This window comes from Nycticebus coucang, chromosome 2 (genome assembly GCF_027406575.1).
Source record: "Nycticebus coucang isolate mNycCou1 chromosome 2, mNycCou1.pri, whole genome shotgun sequence".
Taxonomy (NCBI): Eukaryota; Metazoa; Chordata; class Mammalia; order Primates; family Lorisidae; genus Nycticebus; species Nycticebus coucang.
In genome coordinates, this window is record NC_069781.1 from 2,014,343 (window position 1) to 2,039,559 (window position 25,217).

The following is a 25,217-nucleotide window of genomic DNA, read 5'->3' on the forward strand; positions in this document are numbered from 1 at the left end:
AGAGCTGGGCAGAGCAGGGAGCTGCAGCCTCCTCACCCTGCCTCCTGTCCCAGGTTTGCTCCACCTGACCCTGGCCATAACCCCTTCTAGGACCAACAACTGGGGCTATGGTGACGACAGAGGCCCAGGCCTTGGGCTTTGCCACCAGAAAGACCTGGGTCCCAGTCTTGGCTTTGTCAGCATTTGCCAGTGACCTTGGACAAACCCCTACGCAGTCAGAGCCTCTGTGGTGGCATGGGGTCCCGTTCTGGTGTGGGGATCCAGGAGATGCTCTAATGAGCACTCTGCGGGTGGCGCTGCTGATGATCAGACGGGAGGCCACGCATCTGAGGGCTGTCCTCAGAATTTCTGGGGCTGCTCAGGATATGAGCAGAAGCACCAGACAAGCTCCTCAGTGCTGCTGACGGGTGTGCAGAGGCCTCCGGCCAGCATCCCTGCTCCCCTGCCCAGGCTCAGACCTCCGCAGCCTGGCTCCCCTCCCCAGACCAGAGCGGTGCAGCTTTTCATGGCAAGGGCGGCTGAGGAGCTATGGACAACAGCTCGGACAGTCCATGGCTTTTCCACAGGGGCACCAAGGCCGGGCAAGAAGCAGGAGTGCTGGCCACCTGGTGCCTGCCAAGCAGGTGGAGTCACCCGTGGAGCCCCATCCCACCCAGCACCTGCTGGCCACAGTGGAAGTGAAGACACTTTTAAATGTTTTGGTTTGGGTTTAGGTGCCTATTCTGAACTGAAGTTCCTTTGTGAAGGAAGGGAAGAAAACCATCCCTTATTTCTGTGTAGTATCCCTGAGAGAAGGTGCCCCAGCCCCCCAACCTCTTCCTGGCACCAGGAGCTCCAGAGGCCCGAGAACCTTGCAGCTCTCCCAGCCGTGGGCCTGAGAAGGGAGAACTTCTGGTTATCTCCAGCCATGCCACGAGGCCAGGCATGGGCCACATGTCCCTGAGCCAGCCTGAGCTGTGGATCTAGGAGAAAGTGAGCTGTCCCTGAACTGGGCATAGGCCTGGCTGGCCAAGTCTCTGGTGGCCCTCAGGGACTACAGAAGTCACCCTAGTGAGTTCCCAGCTCCTCTAGTGACAATCAGTGGGGAGCCCAAGATTCCAGCACCAGCCCCACACCACGGCGCCTGGCAGCTGTAGGGACCCAATGACACAGTTTAATAATGCTCAGCATGTGATGGCCGCTGACACTGCTGCCAACAGTGACAATGACGACTAGGTCCCAGGAAACCAGACCCCAGACCAGGACCCTGCTGCAGCCAGCAGCCACACCTGTTTCTGTTTAAACTCAGAGAAAAAGTTGAAAGTGCAAAGTCCATCCTGCAGTCTGCAGCGCCCAGCCTGGATGCATTTGGATAGGTGGCCACCTGGGAATACCGGCGCTATCAGCTTTATCAAAACAAATGGCAACAGCAAAAATGGCAGAATTATGCTCTTCAGTCACACTGGCCACTGTTCAATGACAGGATGGCTGTCATACTGGACAGCCGAGAAGCCAGAACATTTCCTTCACCACAGAACGTTCTCTAGAACAGCATGGGCTCAGTATGTTAAGTCCAGAAGGTCCACTGGGCAGCTCTGGCCTGGGCATTGAGGCCTAGAAGGTCCCACAGGGCAGTGCTGCTTCCTGTGGTAATGGCACAGCCAACTGTAACCTGTCCTTCTGAGGCTGCCAGCACCTTCTACCCAGAGCAGGTGAATGAGCCTGACCCTAACCTCACCACCTGGGAGGTCCTGGCCAAGAGGAGGCTGTCCTCCCACAGTCCGGGACTGCCCCAGGCTCTCACACTGCTGAGCCTCTGCCCAGCCAGCCTCCAGGAAGGACGGTCTGCAAATCCATGAGGGCTGGACAGAGCCCAGATACAGCCTGACCCGGGATGCCTGGGCCACCCTTGCTGAGTAGAGGTGAGGCCATCCTCTGGTTCTAATGTCTGTTCCCCCCCTGCCCACCAAACCCACTTCGCAATTTCATTGCCATTATAGCTGTATTAAGAGGTACAGACCACAAGCAGTGACTGGGCTGGGAGGGCTTCAGCCCCCTGAGTAGGTCAGTGCTACCGTCTCTCCCTCCTGTCCTCCTCCCAGGGGTGACACAGCATGAAGGTCCAGCCAGATGCCAGCACCTTGATCTTGGACTTTCCAGCCTCCAGAACGATTGAACATTACCCAGTCTGGAGGACTGAGCCTGCAGCATCCCCAGCAGCCCCCCTGCCCAGGCTGAGAGATTTTCCCAGAGTCAGGGGCAAGGCACGGGCCCCTCTTCTCTCAGTGGGCTTCGGCGTGAGCCTGACAGACCCCATCTACACACGCACACTGCCCTTCCTGCCAGTCCACAGAGAAGAGCCACCCTACAGTGGCCAGGGTAGCCTCTGGGAGCCGGGGAGGACACTATTGGGTGGGGAGGATGCTGCCTAGCCAGCCCTGAGAAGCGTTTTTCAGGAAGGGCCAGGCTAAGGAGAAGTCAACTTTGAACCCAGGCCTGTGGGAGCCCAGAGCCCAGGGCTGCAGCCCCCCACCCCTGCAGCAGAAGGCTTGGGGCTCTACTAACTGCCCCCAGGCCTTTCTCAGGCCACCGACCCCACAGGCCTCTCTGTGGCCAGCAGAGCCCATAAGGAGGTGAGACTGTACCCCAGGCTGCTCCAGGCCGAGGGGCCTCGTGAGCACTGTTCCTCACGCTCAAGACTGTTCTTTTGAAGAACATCAATGGACAGGTAACGATGAGATAGCAAGTGGGGCCCCTTGCCTCTTGGAGGCAGCGCCCACTCCAGCTGGAGGCAGGTCCCCACAGTGCAGCCCTCGTGCTGCTGCCAGGACGATGCCCCCAAGCCTGGGGACCAGTGTGCTCTGGACCACCTGTGGCTGGCAGGCATGGGCACTCCACAGCCGGTGTCCTCATCTGCAGCCCAGAAACAAAGGCACTGGAGCAGCCAATGGAAAGACACAGCTCCAAGCTGATGGGACTTCAAGGACGCCCCTGTGTGGTGGCTGGAGCTGCACAGGGGGCGCAGGAAGCGTGGCTGTTCAGGAGATGAGCATGTGACCCTCATCCGACCAAAACCCACCGCGACAGGCGTGACGAGAGCACAGAGCAGGCAGCGGCTCCCAAAGCCTCCAAAAAACTTTAATACCGTTGTATGGATGCTGTCCACCTGGAGAAAGATTTGTCTACCCTGCAGAACCAAGCTGGAGTGCTAGGCAGTTGAGGGGGTCCCCAGTGGACCTCCCTGGCCACCCGACCAGCCAGCCCAGGGCCCGTCCTCAGGCTCGCCCTTACCGCAGCTCCGCACTCTCCAGGGCTTCACAGAGCCTGCCCTTCTGGCCAGCGGCAGCTCCTCCAGCAGCAGGGAGCTCCGGGTGGGGCTGGATGTGGCTGGCGCGCCAAGTGAGCTGGGAGGTACACAGCACTAGTGTGAGTGGAGGCAGAGGCAGGCAGTGTTTAGCAGGTGTCTGAGACACACCAACAGTGTGTCCAGGGTGGGACGCGAGGGGCCAGCAAGGCAGCGGTGGGCTGGCAGCACCTGGATACTCGCAGGCACCATAGTGTCCCTGGCACAGTGGCGGGCTGAGGACAGCCAGCCCTCATCTGGGAAGTGGCAGCCCCAGGTCTGCTCACTTGGGAGCTCTGCACTCAGGCTCGGGAACCAGCAACATCCCAGGAGGAGCATGGATGGTCAGGTTTGGGGTCACCATCAGGCCCTGGGCTGGGACCAGAGCACCCTTCCCAGCATGTCATCTCAGTCACCTTTGTGCTCTACTAAGGACATTGTCCACTAGGCCTAGAGAGGAACAGGGTGCCACGTCTACTGTCACCTGCCTTGCACCAGCTCCCGTGGCTGGTGGGTGACCGTCTGGTGAGTACTTGGGGCAGGACTGAGGAGGCAGGCCTGGCTGCACTTGGGATACCTGTGTCCTAGCCCGGCTGGTCAGCATGTTCTGCTGAAAGGGCTAGGAGCTGGACATGGTGCTGGGCCCTTCCCCAGGTGGCAGCAATTCCAGGGAAACTGGGAGAGACACCAAGTGCAGGTGGCAATAGCAGCTGAGAGGAGGGGACTTGGGGTCATGAAATGAGTATGCAGGCAGGGCATGTGCTGAACCTGCGGAGGCGAGCTCAGCCTCCTGCCAATCTTGTGACTCTCACCAGGGGCCCACAGGTGGCTAAAGATGCTGCCCAGCCAGGTGGCCCCCCTTCGGGGATTGCCATGCACCGGCTATAGACCAGGTGCTATGCACCCAGGGATGGCAGTGACCTAACTGCCCAGGCCCTGCCCACAGTGCTGCAGGGTGGCGGATGGTGGTGACAAGCACCAGAGCTCTCAGGCACGAGGTCCAGAAGGTGGGAGCAGCCCTGGGTCTGAGACCAGAGACCCCACGGTGAGCGGGGCATCCTGGCACCCAAGACAGCACACTGTCAGCTGAAGCCCTTGGGGTCCCTCACCACGTGAAGCTGGTGAAGACGCAGCCTCCAGAACCATTAAACAGTGGACACATAACCCCAAGGTCCCTAGCCCTGTCAAGGGGTGAATGGACTGCTATTTTACAGGGAACAATCTGGGTCCCCTTTCCTGGCTGCCCCAGGCACTGACAGTGCCCAGCAAGCTTCCAAGCTGCTTCCCTAATCCTTGTTCTCCAAGAGCGGGGTCCTTCTGAGCCACGTTCATGAATATGATTTCCACCTCTTGCTGTCTCTTCAGCCTCAACAGAGCTGGTGGGGGAGGGTCACGGCACCCAGTGCCGGCCCCAGGTGGAAATGTCCTGGGCGGGAACCCCGGCCTCGTGGAGCCCAGGCAGTGCCAAAAACACCAACACCTCGGGCCAGGATCTGGGCCTGTGGGCAGACCAGTGCTGGTCCACCTGGAGGCCTGGGCCGTTAAGGTTAAGCTCTTCAAAAATTCTCAGGCCCCTGCCTTTTCCTCAAGGGCTGAGAGGCAGGGATGGGTTTGGGGTTCAGAGGATTCATCAGGCCAATGGCGCCCCCTCCTGGTCACAGTAGTTCAGTCCCACAGACTGGAGGGAGCCCAGCGGTAGGCGGGATGGGGGCGGGACGGGCACATCAGAATCTGATGCAGGCACTATCCCCTGGGGTCAAGGGGGCTTCAGGAGAGGAGGGTGGTGGGGTTCCCAAAGGATGGCAGGGTGGCACCAAGCCAGGGACATGTCCCAGCAGAAGGGGGGAAGGGCAGCCCCTTTGGAGGTGGCACGTTGGGCTCCCTCCCCTCAGATGTGGAAAACTTCAGAAGCAGAAGCAGCCCCCAACTTGGACTCTGTGAGTGACGGCCATCCAGACGGCAGTCCTCACTCTGCCATAGTTCTGCATATGCCACCTGCTCTCGCACCCTCAGCCACCTGAGCACTGAGACAGCCATGGCCCGGCCTCCTGACACCTGCACTCCAACTCTGGGTCACAGAGTTTCTGAGCCTAGGTTCCCTGCCCAAGGGGCTTTGGTCTGAGGACAGAGAGGGGAGGGGATTGGGAGTGGTCCACAAGCTGCGCGCAGGGGCCACAGGAGAGTGAGTGGGCCAGGTGGGGCTGGGACCAGGAGGGGCTGCTGGCCCCTAGGAGGCCCAGACAAGGACTCCGGCCTGCTCCAGCAAGAGAAGGAAAGCAGGCCGGGCAGGTGACTGGGTGGAGGGATATTTTGGGGTGGCAAAGGGGAGCTTTTCAGGAGAGGAAACCCAACATGTCTACGAGTCCTGGGGAAGGTCTCTTGACACACAGCTGCTAAAGGAAGCTCAATACTTGCAGGGAGGCAGCTCCTTCATATAGCCTACCCACATCACCAGCATCTAATTCAGTCTCCACCCAGAGGGCAGCCCAGGGTTAGATGGGTCCACAAGACAATGCTCCACTTGGGAGGAGCCAGGGCACAAAGCAGGCAGCATCCCCAGGGAAGGGGCTTCGGATGCACCCAGGTGTCCCCCAGAAATGGCCACAGCCAGTGCTGGCGACAGAAGCCAGAAATGTACCATATGGATGGGTGTTCCTAGGAATTCAGGGGACACCAAGCCTACCAACCAGAGGACTGCCCAAGACACTGTCACTGGGACACAGTCTGCCAACAGCCAAAGAGACAGAGCCATGCCAACCACGTCTCCTGAAGGCACAGAGCCAGTGCAGGGGCGCATTTGCTGGGTAACACGCTTTGGAGACTCATCATTCTGCAGGGGGAGCTTGGGTTGAAGGCCACCACAAAGGTGTTCTAAAGCCACTTGGCCCCCAGCCCAGATCTACCCAGAGCCCTAAGCTCCACCCCCCACCAGGATGAGGGGGAGACACACTGTGGGGTCGTGAGAGGCAGTCCCCAATAGCATGTGGTGTGGCCAGGGCTTACCTCCCTGCAAACGTGCTGAGGCTCTGGAAGGAGGCCACGGTCCTCTGTAGCCACTTGTCCAGCTTCACATGCTCCTCCTCCATGAGACCTTGAGGAAGAGCAGCATACTTCACCCTTCAAGGTGGCAGGAGGGAGGGGGCACCAGGCCCCGCAGGAGTGTCTGCGCTGCCTGGACATGGGCCCAAGTGGGGCCTCAGGGCCCTTCTGTAGGAGGCAGGACAGGGCAGCAGCTGGCTCAGGAACAGCCTCGGGCCCCTCCAGCCGTAGGACTAGAGAGTGACAATGCTGCTGCGGTGCCATGGGCCTCGTCATAGGGCCAGCACTTCACCCTCAATGCCCTGGACAACTCCTACACTATTGTCATCGTATTGCCACCCTCAAATAGAAAACCCAGAGCAGAAGAAAATGCTTCCAGACCACAGGACCCCTCGGCCACCAGGGTCATCTATGGGGAGGGCGCCAGTCCCACCTTGGGGCTTCTTGGCCTGGGCCCGCGGGCTCTGGCTGTGCTGCTGCTCCCAGCTGGGGCTCCACGACAGTGTTTCACTATCCAGGAAATAGGTGGGGGGTGGAAGGGGCCGGACCTGCACGTCCACCCAGTCTTGGGATGCCCTTCTGCCCCCATTGGGCACCAAGGCTCCAGAGTAGGCTGGGATGGTGAGGGTGGGGGCGGCAGGCACAGTGCTGGGGTGCGAGGGCAGCAGGTCCAAGGCTGGGTCTGGGGCGGCGTCTGGCTCCTCGGACCTGTGCAGTTTGGCAGTGAGGCTGTCAATGCGCTGCTTAAGAGTGTTGGCTGTGGTCTCCAGTGCCCGCAGCCGCGCCTGCTTATGCTGCATGTGCAGGGGCCTGGAAGCACCCAGGAGGTCCACTTCTTGGGGGTCCAGGTAAATGCACAGCCCCTGGGGCGTGTGGTGAGCAGTTGGGTCCTGGAGCTCCTCGCAGCCCAGGGAGGAAGCAGTTGGCAGCAGCACAGGCGCCCCATCCCAGCCATCCTGGGGGCCTTTCGTCTTGGGGGGCTCCAGGGTCTCAGCGTGGTTCCCGGCTCTGTTTAAACACAGGCAGAAGCTACAGGAAAGAAGTGTGGGCCAGCTCAGTCCTATGTGCAAAGCACATGTGTGCAGGGACAAGCATTGTGTGGCATCTGTGACAGACCCATGACTGCCCACAGGGACCAGGGAGACGCTACATGACAGAACAGCGCAACCATTGCAAAGAACAGGACCAGATGTGGGCTGGGGTGTAAGCTGGGACCCCTCCCACTGGTGCAGCCACTACGGGCAGCATCCGGGGTTCCTAAAGAAGTGTCAGATGTTGCTGTGTGATCCTACAATTCCTCCTCCAGGTCTCCACCCAAAAGAACAAAAGCAGGGTCTCAGAGAGCTCTTTGTGCACCCAGGTCTGTAGCCACCTCAATCACACCAGCCAAATCAGGGCAGCAACCTCGGTGTCCACTCAGGGATGGACAAATAAGCAAGAGGTGGTCCAGCCACAATGGGACATTATTCGGCCTTAACAAGGAAGGAAATTCCAGTGCACGCTACACCACCTGCCGAGTGAAATCAGACAGACACAAAAGGCAAATGTTGGGTGACCCCACTCTGACAAGGCGCCGAGTTGTCAGACCCATCGAGAGCGGAAGTTTAATAGAAAGGCTGGGGACGGGGCTAGGGAGTGTCTCATGGAAACAGAGTGTCAGTTTGGGAGGATGGAAAGCTCTGAAGAGGAGGGTGGTGATGGTTGCACACCATTGTAAACATATTTAATACCACTGATCGTACACCTAAAAATGGCAAAGGTGGTAAGCTTTGTGTTACTGGTATACAGCACAGTTTTTTAAGTGGTAAAGAAAAGAAAAGGTGAGATGAGGTGAAATGAAAGACCCACAGCATTCTCGTGAGGATGGGAACAAACCTTGGCAGCAGCTGTGAGCTAAGGAGCCAGCCAAGGTGGAGCTGCCTTTGGGGGAGTGAGCCTTGGTGTGGGTGTGGGTTGCGAGTGTGCTCAGGGTGCGGATGCCCCCTCAGGCACATTCAGGGCCAGAGTCTGCTCTCACTGAGGCTTACGAATGCAGACTCTGAGGCTCAGGCGGTCCAGGAATAAGCACTGTCAAGACAAAATGGAATGAGCTGGGGCCAGAGAGAGGAGCCAGGTGTTAGGGAAGGGGTGTCCTGCAAAGAAGTGGGGAGCTGAGGCCTCTCTCCTAGCATCAGCTGTTGAACTGCACCAAGGGGGCTGTGCTGTCCTGGGGGAGCTCAGAGCAGGATGCTCATGGCAGACAAGAGCCACCATTCCACTTCTGAGCCAGCTTCCCTGCTCACCTGAGCCAGTGTGTGCAGGAAGCCTGGCTGTGAGCTCCGTGGCAGATAGTGGGAATGGGGCCTGGCCAGGGAGCACCTGCCACCAGTCTGAGGCCCACTGTGGCATTCCACGGAGCCCTTCCCAGGCGGGAGTGAGCACTGGAAACCCAAGCCCCTCACAGGGCCCATGCTCAGCTCCCCTAGCAAAATATGGAGAGTTCTCTAGACTCCCACATGCTTCAAGGGGAGGGCCTGGTTCAATTCAAACACGTGGTCATCAAGACAAAACAAGACAAAGAGAGAACTGGAAAAGGTGTTGACAAGGATGTGGGGAAATCGGAATTCTGTCCACGGCTGGTGGGAATGTCCAAGGCTGCAGCTGTCATGGAAGACGGAGGGAGGTGCCTCACACAATCCCACGGAGTCGCCACAGGACCTGGCAGCTCCACTGCCAGGTGCGTGCCCAAGAGAGATAAGAACACCATATTCACAGCAGCATTACCCAAATAGCCAAGAGCTGGGAACAACCACGTCCATCACACGTGGCCTCTCCATAGAACGGGATATTGTTCAGCCATAAAAGGAACAAACTCTGACAGGAGGCAGGTGTATGACACGGACGCTCAGCGAGAGGGACAGAGCCAGACCCTCAGACCCCGTGCACATGAAACGTCAGTCAGCAACAGGCCAATTGAACGGAAGGAAGGGGACAGTGTCCAGAGGCTGGAGGGAGGGCGACCGAGCAACGGGGTCTGCCAGAATGTTCTGGAACTAGATTACAGGGCGACTGCATAACAGTGTGAATTACTAAATGCCACTGAATTGTGCACTTTAAAATGGTTAAGTTCATAATATCACAGGGCACCAAAAGAATAGAAAACTCACAAAAAAAAAAATAAGGAAAAATAAATAAACCAAGTGGTTAAGTTGAATGTGACTCTTGCCTCAGTGAAAACAAATCTGTGACAACCTGCTCAGCGCAGTCTAGGGGGAGTTGGCCTTGCCACAGGCAGTGTGGGCAGCCCCTGCGCCTTCATACCCACCTGCTTGGAGTCTCCTGGTCTCCCAGCACCATGCCAGATGTCACCTTGCTCCATTCCGGCACCACTGACTCCATGCTCTAAAGTAGAGGAGGAAGCAGTAAACCCCACCCCACCCCCCGGCCAGAAGACCCCAGAAGAGCCCCCATCTCTCTCAGTCTTGGAGCTGGGCCCTGGCTTCCCCTGGGGATCTCAGGAACTGGGGGTCCCCACTTGAGGGGCTGTGACACAGGTCATGAGGTCCCGCTGGAGTGTGCAGGGATTCCCTGCCAAAGGGAAGTGAACTCTGTGGGAGCCACCACCACCCCATCCCCGAGGCAAAGGTGCCCAATGTCTGAGCCTTGCCCCTCGCTGGGATCGCCCCCAAGGGGAAGCATCACAGTGCAGGGGGTCTCTAAAATGACTTAACAGCAGGCTGCCCGGACCCAGGGCCATCACAGCCACTAGCACGGCTGCACTTCATCCACCCACTCCCATGGGCCACCAGGGTGGAACGGCAGCCAGGAGCCCCAGCCCACACCGAACGCCCCACTCTCACCCATCCTGGCACGTACCCCAGACTGTGCAGAACTGGGAACAAAGGTCACGATGCCAGGGGTGGTCTGGGAAACCACACGGACTGCTCTGCCCAAGACAGCCTCCCTCTGCTTCTTATAGACCTCCTGCAGCCTCTGTTTCCTCTGCTCCTGCATCCGTGCAGCCAAGGCCTTCTCCTCCTGGGCCTGCCGCCTCCGCGCTTGCGTCTTCTGCCGCATGAACTCTCGCAAGGACTCAGAGCTGTGCTGGTGTCCCAGGAGCCCTCGAGGCCTCGGCCCATCCTTCTTTCCGAGTGGGTTCTGCAGGACGCTCTGGGAGGGCCTTGTCCAGGCAGGCCTGGCTCCCGGGGGAGGGGAGTTGGCGCCTCTGCCCCTGCATGGAGCTCCAGCCCTCTGTGTGAAGGAGGTGCTCCAGGAATACTGCGCACGAGGGTTCGGCTTTTCCAGAGGGCTCCACGGTCTGGGGCCCAGGGCCTCCCAGTCTTCAAAAGATGCCCAGGTCCTCTGAGGACAGGCCTGCCTTGCTGAGGCACTCCAGGGCCGCTGGGGGCTCCCGGGCCTCTGGAAGGAGGGATGGCATCCTGGTGCTGTCCAGACCTTCTGTGGACAGGAAGGCTGTGCAGCCGAAGCTCTCCAGGGTTGCTGAGAGGACCCCAACCTCTCAGGAGGGCTCTCAGGTCTCCGAGAGGAGGGGTTCTGTCCTGGGGATGCCCAGGCCCTCTGTGCACCAGAGACCTGCCCAGCTGATGCACTCCAGGATTGCTTCGAGAGACCAGGTCTCCAGGAGGAGGGGTTCTGTCCTGAGGCTGCCCAGGCTGTCTGTGGACTGGACACCCACTTGGCAGAGGAGCTCCAGGACTGCCAGGAGCGCAGGCTCTTAGCCCTCTCTAGAGAGGAAGGCTTTGCTTCTGTCATGTTCCAAAGACTCTTGCTGAAGGAGCTCTGTGCATCTGGGGCACTCTGGGGACTCTGTGAAGCCTTCCAAGCCACATCTTGTAAGCTTGGCTTCCACCGTCTATGCTCCCGTGTTCCCTTGGGGCCACGGGCCCGCTCTAGCCCAGCCTGAATTTGTTGGCGGAGGTCTCGTAGGATGGCCATAGCGGTGTGGATTGTCACTGGCTGGTCCCAGGAAGCCAGGCTGGGTGTGTTCTCAGACACTCGCAGGTTGCTGCTGGCAGAGACAGGACAGGGTGGCTGGACATGGACAGGCGAGCGGTCAGCCGCCACAACTTTCCTGCTGTCCCCTGCAAAGACAGGCAGCCATGGGGCATCAAGAGCTGCCAGCGGGAAGGGAAGAGCAAAGTCAGCTCTCCCACCCAGAGGGGTGGCCACTGAGTACCATGTGTGGGTAGCGAGGCTGTGCCGGGCACCTGGCATGGAGCTACCCACTCTGGACACACAGTAACTGAGCATGTGCAGAGAGGCAGCAGGTGTCTCAGGGAGCCCTTGCCAGCTCCTGCCCTGCATCCCTTCCTGGAGAAGGTCTAGATGGCAGGCCCTGCCCAAGAGCTGACAAGGAAGCACCTCAGTGACAGAAACCCTCTTCTTTTTTCTTTTTTTTTTTTTGAGACAGTCTAACTTTGTTGCCCTGGTAGAGTGCCGTGGTGTCACAGCTCACAGCAACCTCAAACTCTTGGGCTTAAGCGATTCTCTTGGCTCAACCTCCTAAGTAGCTGGGACTACAGATGCCCGCCACAACACTCAGCTATTTTTTAGAGACAGGGTCTTGCTCTTGCTCAGGCTGGTCTCGAACCTGTGAGGTCAGGCAATCCACCTTCCTCAGCCTCCCAAGTGCTGGGATTACAAGCATGAGCCACTGCTCCCAGCTCAGAAACCCTCTTCTTAAGCGTTTAAGAACACTTATTTCCCAGAGTCCCCTGCTGATGACAGATTGAAGGGTGTTTGGCAGGTTGCTGGGAGATGCTCCAACACGTCCCCCTTCCAGGTGGCATGGAGACTGGGTGCTTCCTCTCCTGTGCCCACCCCCCAGATGCCACAGCAAAGCAGGACAGGGCCCGTGGCAGAGGCACATGGTACCTAATTCCACAGTGAGGGCCGGGTCTCTTGAGAATGCCTTGCTCTGGAGCCTGGGGAGGGTGGGAGGGGGCCCAAGCAGCATCCTCACCAACCGACTCAGAATCTTAAACAGAGAAAATGCACGCACAGCCGGGTACCTGGGGCCCAGATGGGGAGGCTGGTGGTCCCACACAGCCCAGGAGCCACTTCCCACGTTCCTGGAGGGAATCAGGGTGAATCCCTCACGTCCAAACTCCTGTGGGGGCAGAGCCAGACTCTCTGCCCCAGCCAGCCAGGGGAAGGCTGAATCTCAGGATGACCACAAACAAGTGACTTCTCTGACCCTTATCTTCTTTGATAAGCCGAAGGTAATACCAGCTGCTCTGCAGCTTTGTGACGCGCCTGTCAAGCCCAGGCGCACAGCTCGTACCCAGGGCGTGCTGGTCAGTAGCAACAGTGATAATAATGACAGGCTGGGAGCCACCACAAACCCAGGGCTCAGCACAGGGTAGGAGGCTGTGTTATTGTGGAGCGTGTGCTCTGAGACAGGGGAAATGAATCCGTTTTTAAGCTGGAGAGAGATGGCAGCAAGAGGGGCGGAATCAATGAAGACTTCCAGGCTGGCAGGACAAGGGCCCGACCATCGCGGAAATAAACGACCAGCACATCCCAAGTACAAATGAGCTTTCTTTAATAAATGCTGTCACATAATAAACATCGTTTATCATGGCTTTACTTCATAATCCCAGATTACATTCACCAAATGCCAATACTGACCCCACCATCATGACAGACCCATCCACAGGGGCCTCGGCAAAGGCGGGAAGCAGTGCCAGCTGCAGGGTCACACATGTGCGCGCTGCACAGCCGGCAGCCCCCATGCCATGGACCCACAGCCTTTCCACACACCTTCCTGGGGGCCAGCCCATGGTGGTACCACTGCATGGCCTGAGCTCAAGACCAGTGCAAGGTCTCAGCCAAGAATTGCCCTGCTCCCATGGAAGGGGACATCTGCAGATAAGAGGGAACTTGGTAGGGACTCCCCAGAGAGCTAATGCCCAGGGCAGCAACCAGACTGAACCAGGGACTTCCTAGCATTCCCCAGGCATGGCACCCTCCTCAAACTGCCCTGACCTGACCATCAGTCACAAGCCAGGCTTTCTCTCCAGAAAGTGGAACGAGCTATGTAGAGCCATGCCCCCAGCACGCCTACCCAGACTCCCTCTAGGACTGGCTCCCAAAGCCCCAGGGTTGAGTGCAGTCTCAGGAACCCCAGACCTGGGCTCAAGCCTGACCCTGCCTCTCACCAGCTATGGGCCTTGGGCAGGTGATTTAACTTCTCCATGCCTCATTTTCCCCACTTGTAAAGCAGGGAGCAGACCTAACAGCACCTCCCCACAGGGCCGCTGAGAGGAATGAGCTGTCACTACCATCACAGGAGCCGGACCTGGAAAGGGTCAGGCTCAGGGTGGCATCAAAGGCCAGAGCTGAGGCCAGCATGGCCTAGCTGGCCACATTTGGGGTTGGGGTGGGCCCGGTGGGGTCAGGCTCCCAGCAAGGGCTCCCTGCTCTGCCCTACAAGCTGCTCCCCAGTACAAAACTGGCCCCACTCCCTTCACAGCGCCGGCCAGAGACCCTGCCCTGGGCAGGGGCCGCCCACTAGGCCCCTCCATCACCACCGCTGAGCTTCCCCATTAGCCAGCCAGAGGGGTCCCAGTCGATAAATGGGTCCTGATGGGCACATTTTTTTCTTCTACTGAGCAGTTTAATGGCAATTAAATTTTTTACGAGAGGATTTTTAATCTGTAGAAACGGATGAAGTCCCCAAGTGCCCTGTCAAAGTTCCCGGGCTGGCCTAATCTATGATAAAAAATGCAAAGTGAGGTGGTATAATCTGAAATTAAATATTGGGCTTCATTTTCCTTCAGCCCAAATGGATGAATATTTTATAACTATTGTGATTTAATTTTTTGTTAACTACAGCAAATTTCGAATTCATCCAATTCCCAAGTCCTGTGGCTCTGACCTCTGAACCCCAACTCATCTCTCCTTAGCCTGCTGTGACTTCATCACTGACAGAAATGAATGGTCAACACCACCAGGGTGACATGGCGGTTACGATGATGAATGCGCCCCTTGGCACGCCCTCTGACCCTGTGTCAGGCAGAAAGCCGGTCATTTTTCAAGGGAGCCATTAAAGTAAAACAAACCAAAAGCCTGGGGGAGGGAGAGGACAATGATGCAGAAAATTGTTATATTTTACATTTTGGCAGAGGGCCTTCTGGAACCATCCGGGTGCCTCCCTACCACCCTCCCGCTTGGATCCCACTAGAGGTTTTCCTTCCTCTCCTGCATTGCCTTTGGACCAGCTGAAAAAACGCGTCTGACCTAAGACCACGTGGCCCTGCTGAACCTCCCAGCTCACATGAGTTCCTGCTGCTGAGTGAGGGAACACAGAAGGTGGGTGTTTATTTTTTCCAGTGGAAACCACTGCTTGGCCCAAGAGCAGGAGAGCTGAGGAAGGGATGCCCACAAAACTAGACAGAAACAGGCACCCAGCATGGACACAGCACACACCAGCCACTGCCTGTCCCACGGCTAAGACTGTGGTTTCAGGCAGTGTGGGAAAACTAAGGCATGCTGGCTGCTGCTGCTGCTCACCCTAGACTGAGGGTCCCACCAAGCTGACTTCAGCCCAGTCGGTAGTGTTCTCCCCACCTAGGGGGTGCTTGCTGGAGTCTCCAAAACCCTGTGGTTTGGTGGTCCTAGAGCCCAGGCCCAGAGGATGGGTCTTGATAAGGTGCCCAGGTGTGGCCCTAGGTACACACAGCTGGGCTCTCAGGTCAGGAGCACAGGCCTGTAGCTGGATGGGTCAGGGCCCAGCCCTGGCTCTGCCTGTGTGGCCACGGGCATGCTGCCAACAACCCCCCCAAGCCTCAGTTTCCTCGTCCAGACGCAAGAGCTGACTCCCACAAAGCGCAGGCGCACACACAAGCCGGTCACTAAGCAGCCCTGCCCCCAACCTGGAAGTTGCTACAAAGGAATGCTCCAGAGAATTCTGCCCGGTTCCGTCCCACCGTTGTTCACACTCACATCCAGTCCTTCCTTGGGGTGAGTGGATCCAGCCCAAGGGCAGGGACACCTATTGGGTTCATCCCACAAGCTCCAAAAACTGTGCCCAGGTGGGCGGCTGAGTCTTAGCAGGGCACCAACACCCTGCCTGGTCCTTGGGGAGGAGACGCCTGAATTTAAAATTTCTCTGTGACCCCTGGCTCACCACTTAACAGGACTTTGCAGGACACATCTATGGAATTCATCACACAAATGCCAGGCTGACTTATAGCCCCAGTGACTGGTCCACATCCCCAGAGGTGCTAGAGAGAGCGGGACCACCCACGGCCTTTCCTCCCACCACGTGCTCTGGGCTCACTGCCTGGAACTTTAGGTCTCAGACTGGACAAGGAAACCGGCTCTCTCAACCAGCTATTCAGCTTGTTATGTGACACTGTGTAAGAAATACACATCTCAGTCGACCAGACCCACGTGCCCTCCCAGGCATCTGCTAACACTCAGAGGAGCAGCAAGCTGGGCACGTGGCCAGTGTGGCTGAGTGGCCTCCTGTCCTGACAAACTTGCCAAGTCTACATGGTCAAAAGACCCTCACTTCATCACCAGGGACTCACCCCTGCCCAGGCAGGAGCCACCTGCACCCTAGTGGCGACCCAGGTTGCCAGTTACTGAAACAATGACACTGACACTCAGGCTGGGCCCCTGCTGCTCCCAGGTGCCCCAGAACCCTGTGTACACAGCAGTTCAGGTGGCTGTGAGCAGCTGGCCATCCCCATCACCAGAAACAGAAGCCGCCTGTCCATCTAGCAAACATGATCATAACCCTGCCCCCAGCCCTGACGGGGCCTCAGATCAGCAGGCCTTACCTTTGTCTGTGGCAGCTCTTCTGGGGGACAGCGACGCAGGGCCCTTCTCTCTTTTGCAAGAGCTGCTAACACTTCTTTTGGGCTTTGCCTTTAGAAATTCTGCTAGGGAGGAAGGTGAGTATTGAGATGCCACACAGCCACCCCCAGTCCAGTGCCAATGCAGCCTGAGATCAGTGCACCCTGGTGGTCCTGCTTGCTGGTCCTACATGCCAGGGTGGGCAGACGGACAGGGCCCGGGGGCACATCTGCGCACCCCCACCCTTCTGCTCCAGGGAGAGCTCCCTGCAGACCCATCTCCAGGGGCTGAGCGTGCTGCCTCCACCTCACAGTACACTTGACTGTGCACAAATTCCCTCCAGGCCCAGAGGCCCTGAGGACAGGAAGGAGCCTCCCACCTCCGGATCCCAGCACCCAGGTGAGGGCCCAGGCTGTGGGTACTATGGCTGATTGTTGAGCCACTAAACAGCTGAACCAGTCCAGCCCTGAGTAAAGCCTGGCATGGGGGCCACTGGACTAAGCCTCACTCGGGTCAGGGTCAGGAGGGGCCAGGGCTGAGCAGAGGGGTCTTGGCACCACAGGTTTATTCTCTCTGGCTGAAGGAGAAGGAAATGGAGACCCTGAGGGGGCAGAGTTTGCCCAGCATCCGACAGTAAAGGCTGTGGCCAGCCAGAGTGGACGGGCTCCCAGAGGCTTCTGGTCCTCTCTCCTGCATCATTCGACCTCTGAGGTGGGGCTGTATCCAGGAAGCACCAAGAAGCCAGCCAGCCAATGAGCTACATGAGAGGGCTGCACCTGCCCTGGGCACTGGGTGTCCCATGGGCTGGGGTGTATGGGAGAGGACTCTGGCCCAAAGACGTCTCCAGCCCTCTGGGCACCACTCAGTTCGGGCCTTGACCTGTCCCTTGGTTCTCCAGGGCCCATCTCTATTGGCAGGAGGCCCCAGGCCTCGAAAATGCTACCACATATGGAGTCCCCAGGTCGTCAGATCCACAGAGACAAGGAACAGAAAGGTGGGTGCTGGGGCTGGGGGCAGGGAGGGGAGTCGGTATTTCATAGGGACAGAGTGTCAGGCTGGGAAGACAGAGTTTGGAAGAAGAGGTGAGGACAGCTGCATATCAAGACCACCAGGCTGTGTTCCTCCATGCCCTGCTTCTAGAGGGTTCTAAAGGTAGGAGCATGAAAACAAGACTGCCAAGAGCCGGTGACCAATGGGCCTAGGTGACCAAGGTCCCCACGTGACCTAGGGCAGGGACAATGACCAGCTGGGCCACTAGGGAGGCCCCCAGGAACACTCACTGTGAAGCACAAAGGAACAGGGACAGGGCTGGGGTGCCTGCCATGTGGGGAGTTGTCAGCGGGCCACAGGGCAGGCTGGAGCTGGGCCGGAGGCAGTCCGCCCTGCTATCAGTTGGCCAGCCCCTGGACCTGCATCTGCACTTGGCTCACCCATCACATGGAGTGGGACACACACAAGTGTGCCTAAGGGTGCTACCCAGCATGGTGCCCACTGGAACACAATCTTCACCCTCCGCCCCCTCCCCCAAGGAAAACTACACAATTCCCTTGCGGTGAGAACCAGAATCCAGGGCACCTGGAGGAGCCCTGGAGACGCCTCTGCTCCCAAGCCACTCCTCCCCCATCCTGGGGCCTCTAGTATCCCTGCAGGAGATTCTACCTCTCAGGACTGTAGCGACAGCTTCCCCCGCCATCCTACACTTGCAATGGACCACGCCCACCCAAGCCCACTGTCACCCCATGCTTAACGCCTTCAAACAGCTCCCACTGCCCACAGCTAACGTCCCACCACAAGCAACTCCTCAGCCTCGCCATCTACGAATGAAGGTGCGAACAAACTCTAGCAGTGCCCTTGGCCCCTGGACGCTGCCCCACCTGCCTGGAAGTCTGCGGCCCCACTGCTGACCCTCCAGCACCTCCCAGGCAAGGCAGGACACCTGTGAGGCAGGCAGGCAGTGCCTCCGTCTGCCCCCATGGCCGGTGTATGACTACCTGGGAAAGACCTTGGCTTTTGTGCAGAACTCAGCAAGGAGTGGCCCCTACCCAGCGCCCCTGCACCTCAGGGGCTGCCTAGATCCCTTTCCTGCTGGGGTGGGGCAGACCACTAAAACACAGGCTCCTGGGGACAGCAGGCTGGCTCCAAATCCTCAAGTGGCCCCTTTCCAGTTCAGGTCCTCTCTGACCCTCAGTGTCCTCATCTATGAATGGGGATCAGCAGATGCTGTCCACACTGGGGCCTGAGCATCCAGCCCAGAGCACCAGGATAGCCACCACAGGGCCACTCACCTGACACCTGGTGCTGGGAGGCCCTGGAGTGCTCGTGGCCCTGGCTGGGGGACGCCCTGTCTTCAGCTCTGCGCTCAGATGCACTCAGGACACTGAAGCCTGGAGCAGAGTGAACAGAAGGGACAGTGTGGGAAGAGAGATTCCAAGAAGAATTTTCAGAAAAAGGCCCCAGTTTGTTTTTTCTTTTTTTTTTTTTTTTGGCTTTTAGCCGGGGCTAGGTTTGAACCCGCCACCTCCAGCATATGGGACCGGCGCCCTACTCCTTGAGCCACAGGTGCCGCCCGAAAAGGCCCCAGTTTGGCAACTGTTCAAAAGCTTTTAAATAGCAGCTCTGACCAATGCCCCACCTGAGACTGCCTCCCACGTCCCATGGGCCATCCTGACGACCACAGCACTTAGCCTGGAGGCCAGTGTCTCATTTGGAAAGTGGTCTCACAGTGCCCACAGCGAGTCAGGCACTGAGCTCAGGTGGACCATGTGGCTCAGGAAAGAGGAGCCTGAGCTCCTCCAACAGCACAGGCATGAAATCCCACTTCTAGGCTGGGCGCAGTGGCTCACGCCTGTAATCCCAGCATTTGGGAGGCCGAGGTAGGTGGATTGCCTGAGCTCACTGGTTCTAGACCTGCCTGAGCTCACTGGTTCTAGACCAGCCTGAGCCGGAGCAAGACCTTGTCTCGAAAAATAGCCAGGCATTGTAGCAGGCGCCTGTAGTCCCAGCTACTTAGGAGGCTGAGGTGACAGAATCGCTTGAGTCCAAGAGTTTGAGTTTGCTATGAGCTGTGACGCCACAGCACTCTGCCAAGGGTGACAAAGTGAGACTCCGTCTCAAAAAAAAAAAAAAAAAAAAATCCCACTTCTACAAAGAGAAGGACTTATATGTCAGCCAGGGCAATTTGGGGGAGAAGGGTACACAGGAAAGAGTGGTGGCTTTATTTTGTTCTTTGTGTTTATCTGTATTTTTTTTGCCAAAAAAACCTGTACTGCCTTTTTAAAAAATAATAGCCACAGAAGGACAAATCCTGTGTGATCCCAGAAGTTATCTTGAAGCTAAAAGAAGGAGGAAAACACCTCTCTGCCTCCCCAGGAAGAGTTAAGTTCCTGGACACCAAGAAGCATGAGGATTAAGTCCCTCCCTTGGTCCCAACAGCAATACTGTTTAGAAACTTTTTTTTTTGCAGAGACAGAGTCACACTTTATGGCCCTCGGTAGAGTGCCATGGCATCACACGGCTCACAGCAACCTCCAACTCCTGGCTTAGGCGATTCTCCTGCCTCAGCCTCCTGAGTAGCTGGGACTACAGGCACCTGCCATAACACCTGGCTATTTTTTAGTTGCAGTTTGGCCAGGGCTGGGTTTGAACCCACCACCCTCGGTGTATGGGGCGGGAGCCTTACTGACTGACCCACAGGTGCCACCCTAGAAACATTAAAGACAGGATGTCACCATGTCTCCCAGGCTGGGCTGCAATGACACAATCACAGCTCAGGAGACCCTCCTGCCTTGGCCTTCCAACATGCTGGGACTACAGGTGCTACTACCATGCCCAGCCTAGCAACTTTTTAAGTTGCACCCTGGGCCTGGCCCCCTCCACTCTATCTTTGCAGGTGGAACTCCATGCTGGGTTTGCAGGGTGCTCCTGACCTGGTTCCCCACAGACGTGACCATGCTTCTGCCAGCTAACCTCTCATGCAGCCCTTCCAGGCCCAGAGGTCAGCTGCGTCCCCTCTTCCAAGGCACCCTCCCTCATTTCCGTGGCTCCCAAGCCGTCTCTACTGAGGGATTGATGGACCATCCTCATCCTAAACTGGCTCAGAAGCTTCTCTCTCGTGGACACTAGCTCCCACCTCGAGGGCACACTGCACACACCTGCCAGCTGGCTTCTGTGGCAGGTGTGCCCATGTGCCCAGCACAGCCTGATCCCACCTGTGCCTGCCCCGCCCTCACCAGCAGAGCGACCACTGACCTGAGTGCTGGGTTGCTGGAAGGATGTTTGTCATCTTGCGGGTCTTCCTCCTGAGCACCTGCAAGGAAGCTTTGCAGAGGCTCGAGGCGCTGGAGGGTGCCGAAGAGCCCAGGGAGGCACAGCTACCCTGCCACTGCACCTGTGCCCGGATCTTGTCCCTCAGCTGCTCCAGCCGTGGGTCGCTCTTTCTGGGCGGCCGCTGGGGCTCCAGCATCTGAGGTGGCCTCTCCTTCCAGGACCCGTGGAGAGGCATACATGCCTCGTGACCCCCAGAGGAGCCAGACAGGCGGCCTGATGACACGGAGCTGTCCCCGTCCCTTACCTCCTGGCCTGTGGACCACATTGGCAGGCTGCAGGACTTCCCCCAGGGGCCTAGCTCCTCGATGTCAACAGACTGGGCTATGTGGGGGACTTCCCAGGGTGGGCCTGGCTGCTGGGAGGGCAGGGCAGCCATGAGGTCATCTTCAGGTGCAGACGGATAGAACCTGTCCTCCCTTGGGAGAGAGCAGCAAACATGCTGGTCAGGCAAGAAAGCCCACGGGACCCCCAACCCCTGCTCCCCACCCTTCTGGCTCAGAATACCCACAGCTTGAGAGGGGCAGAGGGGTTTGGCAGATGCCGGGACATCCTCTCGATTCTGACCACAGCCCTTTGAGGTAGGTACCATGACCAGCCTGATTTACAGATGGGGAGACTGAGTGGGGAGGGGCCATACCGCCCATCAGAAGGCATATGGCAGGGCAGCCCTGGGCACCCCAACCCCGTCCCACGCTCCCCTCACCCAGCTGGCTGCCCTCTAGGAAGTGTACTGAGCATGCCACACCCTCGCCCGGTTCACAAAGACACTACCTGGGCTCAGTGCCTGCCTTCCAGCCAACTGTTCTCCTCAGGGCCCCGAGGGAGAAGGGGCCCTGCCTCTGGCTATCACGGGAGCATGGCTGGGGCGTGTCCCTCAGGTAGGCAGGCAGCAGACCCAGGAATGGGGTCAGCATGGCTGAAAGGGGTGAGCAAGTGCCAGACAAGCCCCGTTTTGCTTTGCCCTATGTCTGGTGGCCTTCACATGGCAGCCTAGAGGTCTATAGCCTTGCCTCTGCCACTGCCAGGGACCGGCTGGCCACTGCCCGGCTCCGGATGCCAGCCCGTGCCGGTCCCCTGGGCCACGATGGAAACCCTCGGGTCAGTCATTGAAACTGGGTGGGCACAGTGGGCTGCCGGGCACTGGGCTGGCAACAGCCGGGGGCCTCCCCAGTGAGCTGCCTTCGGGTGCTCAGGACAGAGTTCCAGTTGACCCGTGACAGCATAATCACCCTGTCACTCAGCGACGGAGCCCGGGCCTCCAGCTCTGGGACCCGCAGTGCCCCACCCCAGACCTGCAGGGCCAGAGTGGGTACAGTGAGGAGCCAGGGTAGGACAGGCTTGTGGGGTGCCCGGCGAGGTTCAGGCTGGCAGAACCAGGGCCTGACCCAAGGCTGGAGTTGGGCTCCAGGCTCAGGTCCAAGTGGGGTCAGCCTGGGAGCCAAGAGCAGAGCAGAGGAGGCCACCTGAGGTGTATGCACCCAGCAGCCCTGACATCTGAGCAAGAAAATATCACCTGCCGGCTTCCAGTTCTTTGGGGCTGGGCAAATGGAAATGGGCACTGGGTCCTTGGCTGACCCCACACAGGCCAGGGTTCCCTTTTGCCCACAGAAATAGCACAGAGATGCCAGATGTCGCCCTGGCCAGGAGATCTTGGCCCTTCTGCTCCCCAGTGGGCTCTCTGAGACCTTTGCAAGGACCCTGGCAAGGTAGCATGTTGGGCAGGACACAGCTGTATGGTTGGCCAAACCTGGGCTCAGCAAGGACCCCCGGAAGGAGCTCAGATTCAAATCCTAGCCCTGCCCCCGGACAGTGTAATCTTGGGCACCAAGGCAAGCCCGCCCCAGCTGCCTCTGGGTGTTGGAGCGCGCAGTGAGTTTGCTGCAGCAGGGGTGGGCAGGGAGGTGCTGACATGATTGGAGAACCTTACTCCCTGGAGGAAGTACCTGGAAGTTGCCCCTTCCCAAATGTCCCCAGAGAAAGGTGTTCTGCAGCAAACCCCCCTGATTCTAGGCAGCTGTGAAGAATAGAGAGCTGAGAGCTGTCCTCAAGGCTCATTCTAAAGACCCCTTCCTCGGGAACTGAGGGGGCCAGTGCCTTGGGACGCGGCCCAAGCCTAGCTCCATGTAGACTCAGGGCTGGGGGTGGGACTCTGAGCCAAGGGGCTCCTGGTCATGGTGAGCACAGCCACCGTGTCAGAGGAACAAAGTCTCCAACAGAGTTTCCCACCAGGAGCCATGGAGGGAAAGGAGGAAGGAGGTGCCTCCACCTCCACCCTGCCCCTGCCTCCTCAGCCCCCATACAGTGGGGACATTCTGGCACAGAGCCAAAGGACGCAAACCAGCCTCCAGCCCCAGGTCCTAGACCACACCAGGTGGCCCAGGGAATCACACCTCTGTGTCGAGGGCCCCTGCCGGCACCATCTGCCTCTGCCTCAGCACCTGGCCAGGATCCCACACTGCTCCAGCTCACCCATGTCCCCCTGGGGACATCACTTTGTGAGGCTAAAATGGAGCAGATTATACCTGTGTGCCTCCTGATGACATCTGTGAAAGAGCTGACCCCATGGGAGCAGGGCAGCCCACAGAGGTTTGGAAAGGTCAGGGCCTTTCTGGACCCTTCTAGCGTGTGCTGCCTCTGGGATCATACTCAGGCTGCTGCACCCAGGGCGGCAGGGCTGGGTGGCACAGGAAGCTTCAGGGACGTGTGGGGGTGACCATCATACCCCCCACACTACCCTGGGAACCTGAGATCAGCAACCCCAGGACTGAACTACTTCCAGCTCCTACTGTTCCCCAGGGGCCTCCCCAGGAGGCCTCTGCAGCTTCACAAGGACAAAAGCCCATCCCTGCCCCAGGGCCAGCCCAGCTCTCCCAGCCGCCTCCTGCCCCTAGGGCCGAGGAATCTGAGTGAAGGGGAGGAGCTGGACGCCACAAGCTCCTCCCAGTGGACTGCCAGCGGGTTCTTAACTCACAACCGCAGGCCTCCTTCCCCAGAAAGAGGCTGCAGCCAAGGACAGAGCCAGCCATGTAAATGCTTTACTGTCATTAAGAGGAAAAATCAGGAAAACAAACGCCTGCTGACTAAGGACTGAAACCCAGTGGGCAGAACGGCCTTGCCTGTGAGCTGGGCGGGGCCTCTAGTTCCTTCCCTCCTCCCCATTGGAACTCCTGCTGTCCCTGCTGGCCTGAGTCACCGTGAGTCTTCCAGACCCAGACCCAGACTTCAGGAGACATGCAGACTCCCAAGAGCAGGGTCCTCCCCCTGCCCAGGACCCTCTGCTAACGTCCAGTCCACAGGCATAGTCCGTGACCTGCAGACTGTCGCCCCTGCTGGGCCCTGATCTCTCTCTGCCAGAGGTTGGGTCTACAGCTGAATGGCCGAGAGCAGCAAGGCTCTGAGAAGCCACCAGGCAGAGGCCATAGCCTGGGGCAGTGAGTGTCCTCATGTAAGCCAGGCCTGCATTTGTCCCCAGCACCCTGGCCAACCCTGAATCCTGCAGCCCAGGCCAGGGTGGCCACGTCCTGACCTAGCCCCTGGCCCACAGCTCCTGGCCTGCACAGACCTCACCGGCTCCCTCTACCTGGCCGCTGTGCTCTAGACCTGCCAGCCTGCCTCTCTGGGCCTGTGGTCCTTAACACCTCCACCAAGTGACTGGGCCCTGCACCCACTGCTCCCACACTCTGCCCGCCCTCCCTCCCTGACCTGTAGCTGTGCTTGTGAGCAAATGTGCATTTACAGAGCCCCCAGTGCACCAGGCATAGTGCTGAGCACATGGTCCCTTTTCTCTACTGTGACAATCCTGTGAGAGGTCCAGTTGTCACTGCCACTTTATGCGGGGCTTGAGACACAGTGTCCAGGGTCCCAGCAGGGTCAGAGGGCTGACCCAAACACAACTCACACAGCTCACACAACTCACACAGCACACACAACACACAGCACCTGGTCAATAATCTCTACAGCCTCCTGACTGCTGGGGCCAAGAAAGAACAGAAGCCCCCACCACAGGGTCCCCAGAGCCACATGTAGCCGCCACATGAGGGGTGGGCTTCCTGGCAGGGAGGGGGTCGATTAAAGGCCCACAAAACAGCCGCTTGTCTCCCCCTGCCCAGCAGACAGACAGCAGGCACAGCAGGACTACACAGTGACCTGGGGCACCTCAAGTGGGCAGCATGGAAACCCCCATGAGGCAGGGTTCCTGGAGAGTCAGAGGACACACAGTAGGCAAAGTGCTTGTGTGGGCGGGATGCAGAGTAAGAAGGGAGCTGGGAGGGAGCAGCACGGGTATCTCTGTCCTCCTCCAGCCCACCCCAGAGACCAGGCTCCAGCCCAGGCCCGTGTCTGCTGCTGGGTTCCCAGACCAACTACACAGGTGCAGCCCACAGGTGGCAGCGCGCCATGGCATCAGTGCCTCGGGAGACGTGCCCACCATACTACACCAGGGAACACTCACTGGTGCTCCAGCCCATAGCATATGTCGCACTCCTGCTGCAGTCTGGGCTGGAGGGGCTGGGTGGGCGGCGGGAGTGGGGGGGGGATTCCTTCTGGAAGCTGGCAGCAGCTCTGCTCTAATTAGCGATGCTGTTTACTTCTCACCGCCTCATCCCTACAAAAGCAAACCCTGACTGAGCAGGCCTGAGCAGGCAGAGGACACACCCACCGCCTCCTGGGCCCAGGGTTGGCGACCAGAGACTCCGCAGCAACAGCAGCTGGGCACAGGCCTGGATGT

The 25,217-nt window shown here is 58.6% G+C and overlaps 1 protein-coding gene across 1 annotated transcript in view; it reads right to left on the bottom strand.

Annotated features, from left to right (window-relative positions):
- The window catches only part of CCDC187 (coiled-coil domain containing 187), a 40,819-nt gene extending 20,015 nt beyond the window's left edge, over window positions 1-20,804 (bottom strand). The window contains exons 1-11 of the mRNA XM_053573833.1: window positions 20,414-20,804; window positions 18,451-18,549; window positions 16,150-16,251; window positions 12,992-13,127; window positions 12,236-12,372; window positions 11,033-11,442; window positions 10,188-10,933; window positions 9,666-9,740; window positions 6,795-7,390; window positions 6,326-6,413; window positions 3,271-3,383 (exon numbers count right to left, since the gene is read on the bottom strand). Coding sequence (XP_053429808.1) covers window positions 3,271-3,383; window positions 6,326-6,413; window positions 6,795-7,390; window positions 9,666-9,740; window positions 10,188-10,933; window positions 11,033-11,442; window positions 12,236-12,372; window positions 12,992-13,127; window positions 16,150-16,251; window positions 18,451-18,549; window positions 20,414-20,756 — 2,845 coding nt within the window. The 5' untranslated portion in view covers window positions 20,757-20,804. The remainder of the gene's footprint in view (window positions 1-3,270; window positions 3,384-6,325; window positions 6,414-6,794; window positions 7,391-9,665; window positions 9,741-10,187; window positions 10,934-11,032; window positions 11,443-12,235; window positions 12,373-12,991; window positions 13,128-16,149; window positions 16,252-18,450; window positions 18,550-20,413) is intronic.
- Between the last annotated feature and the right edge of the window lie 4,413 nt (window positions 20,805-25,217).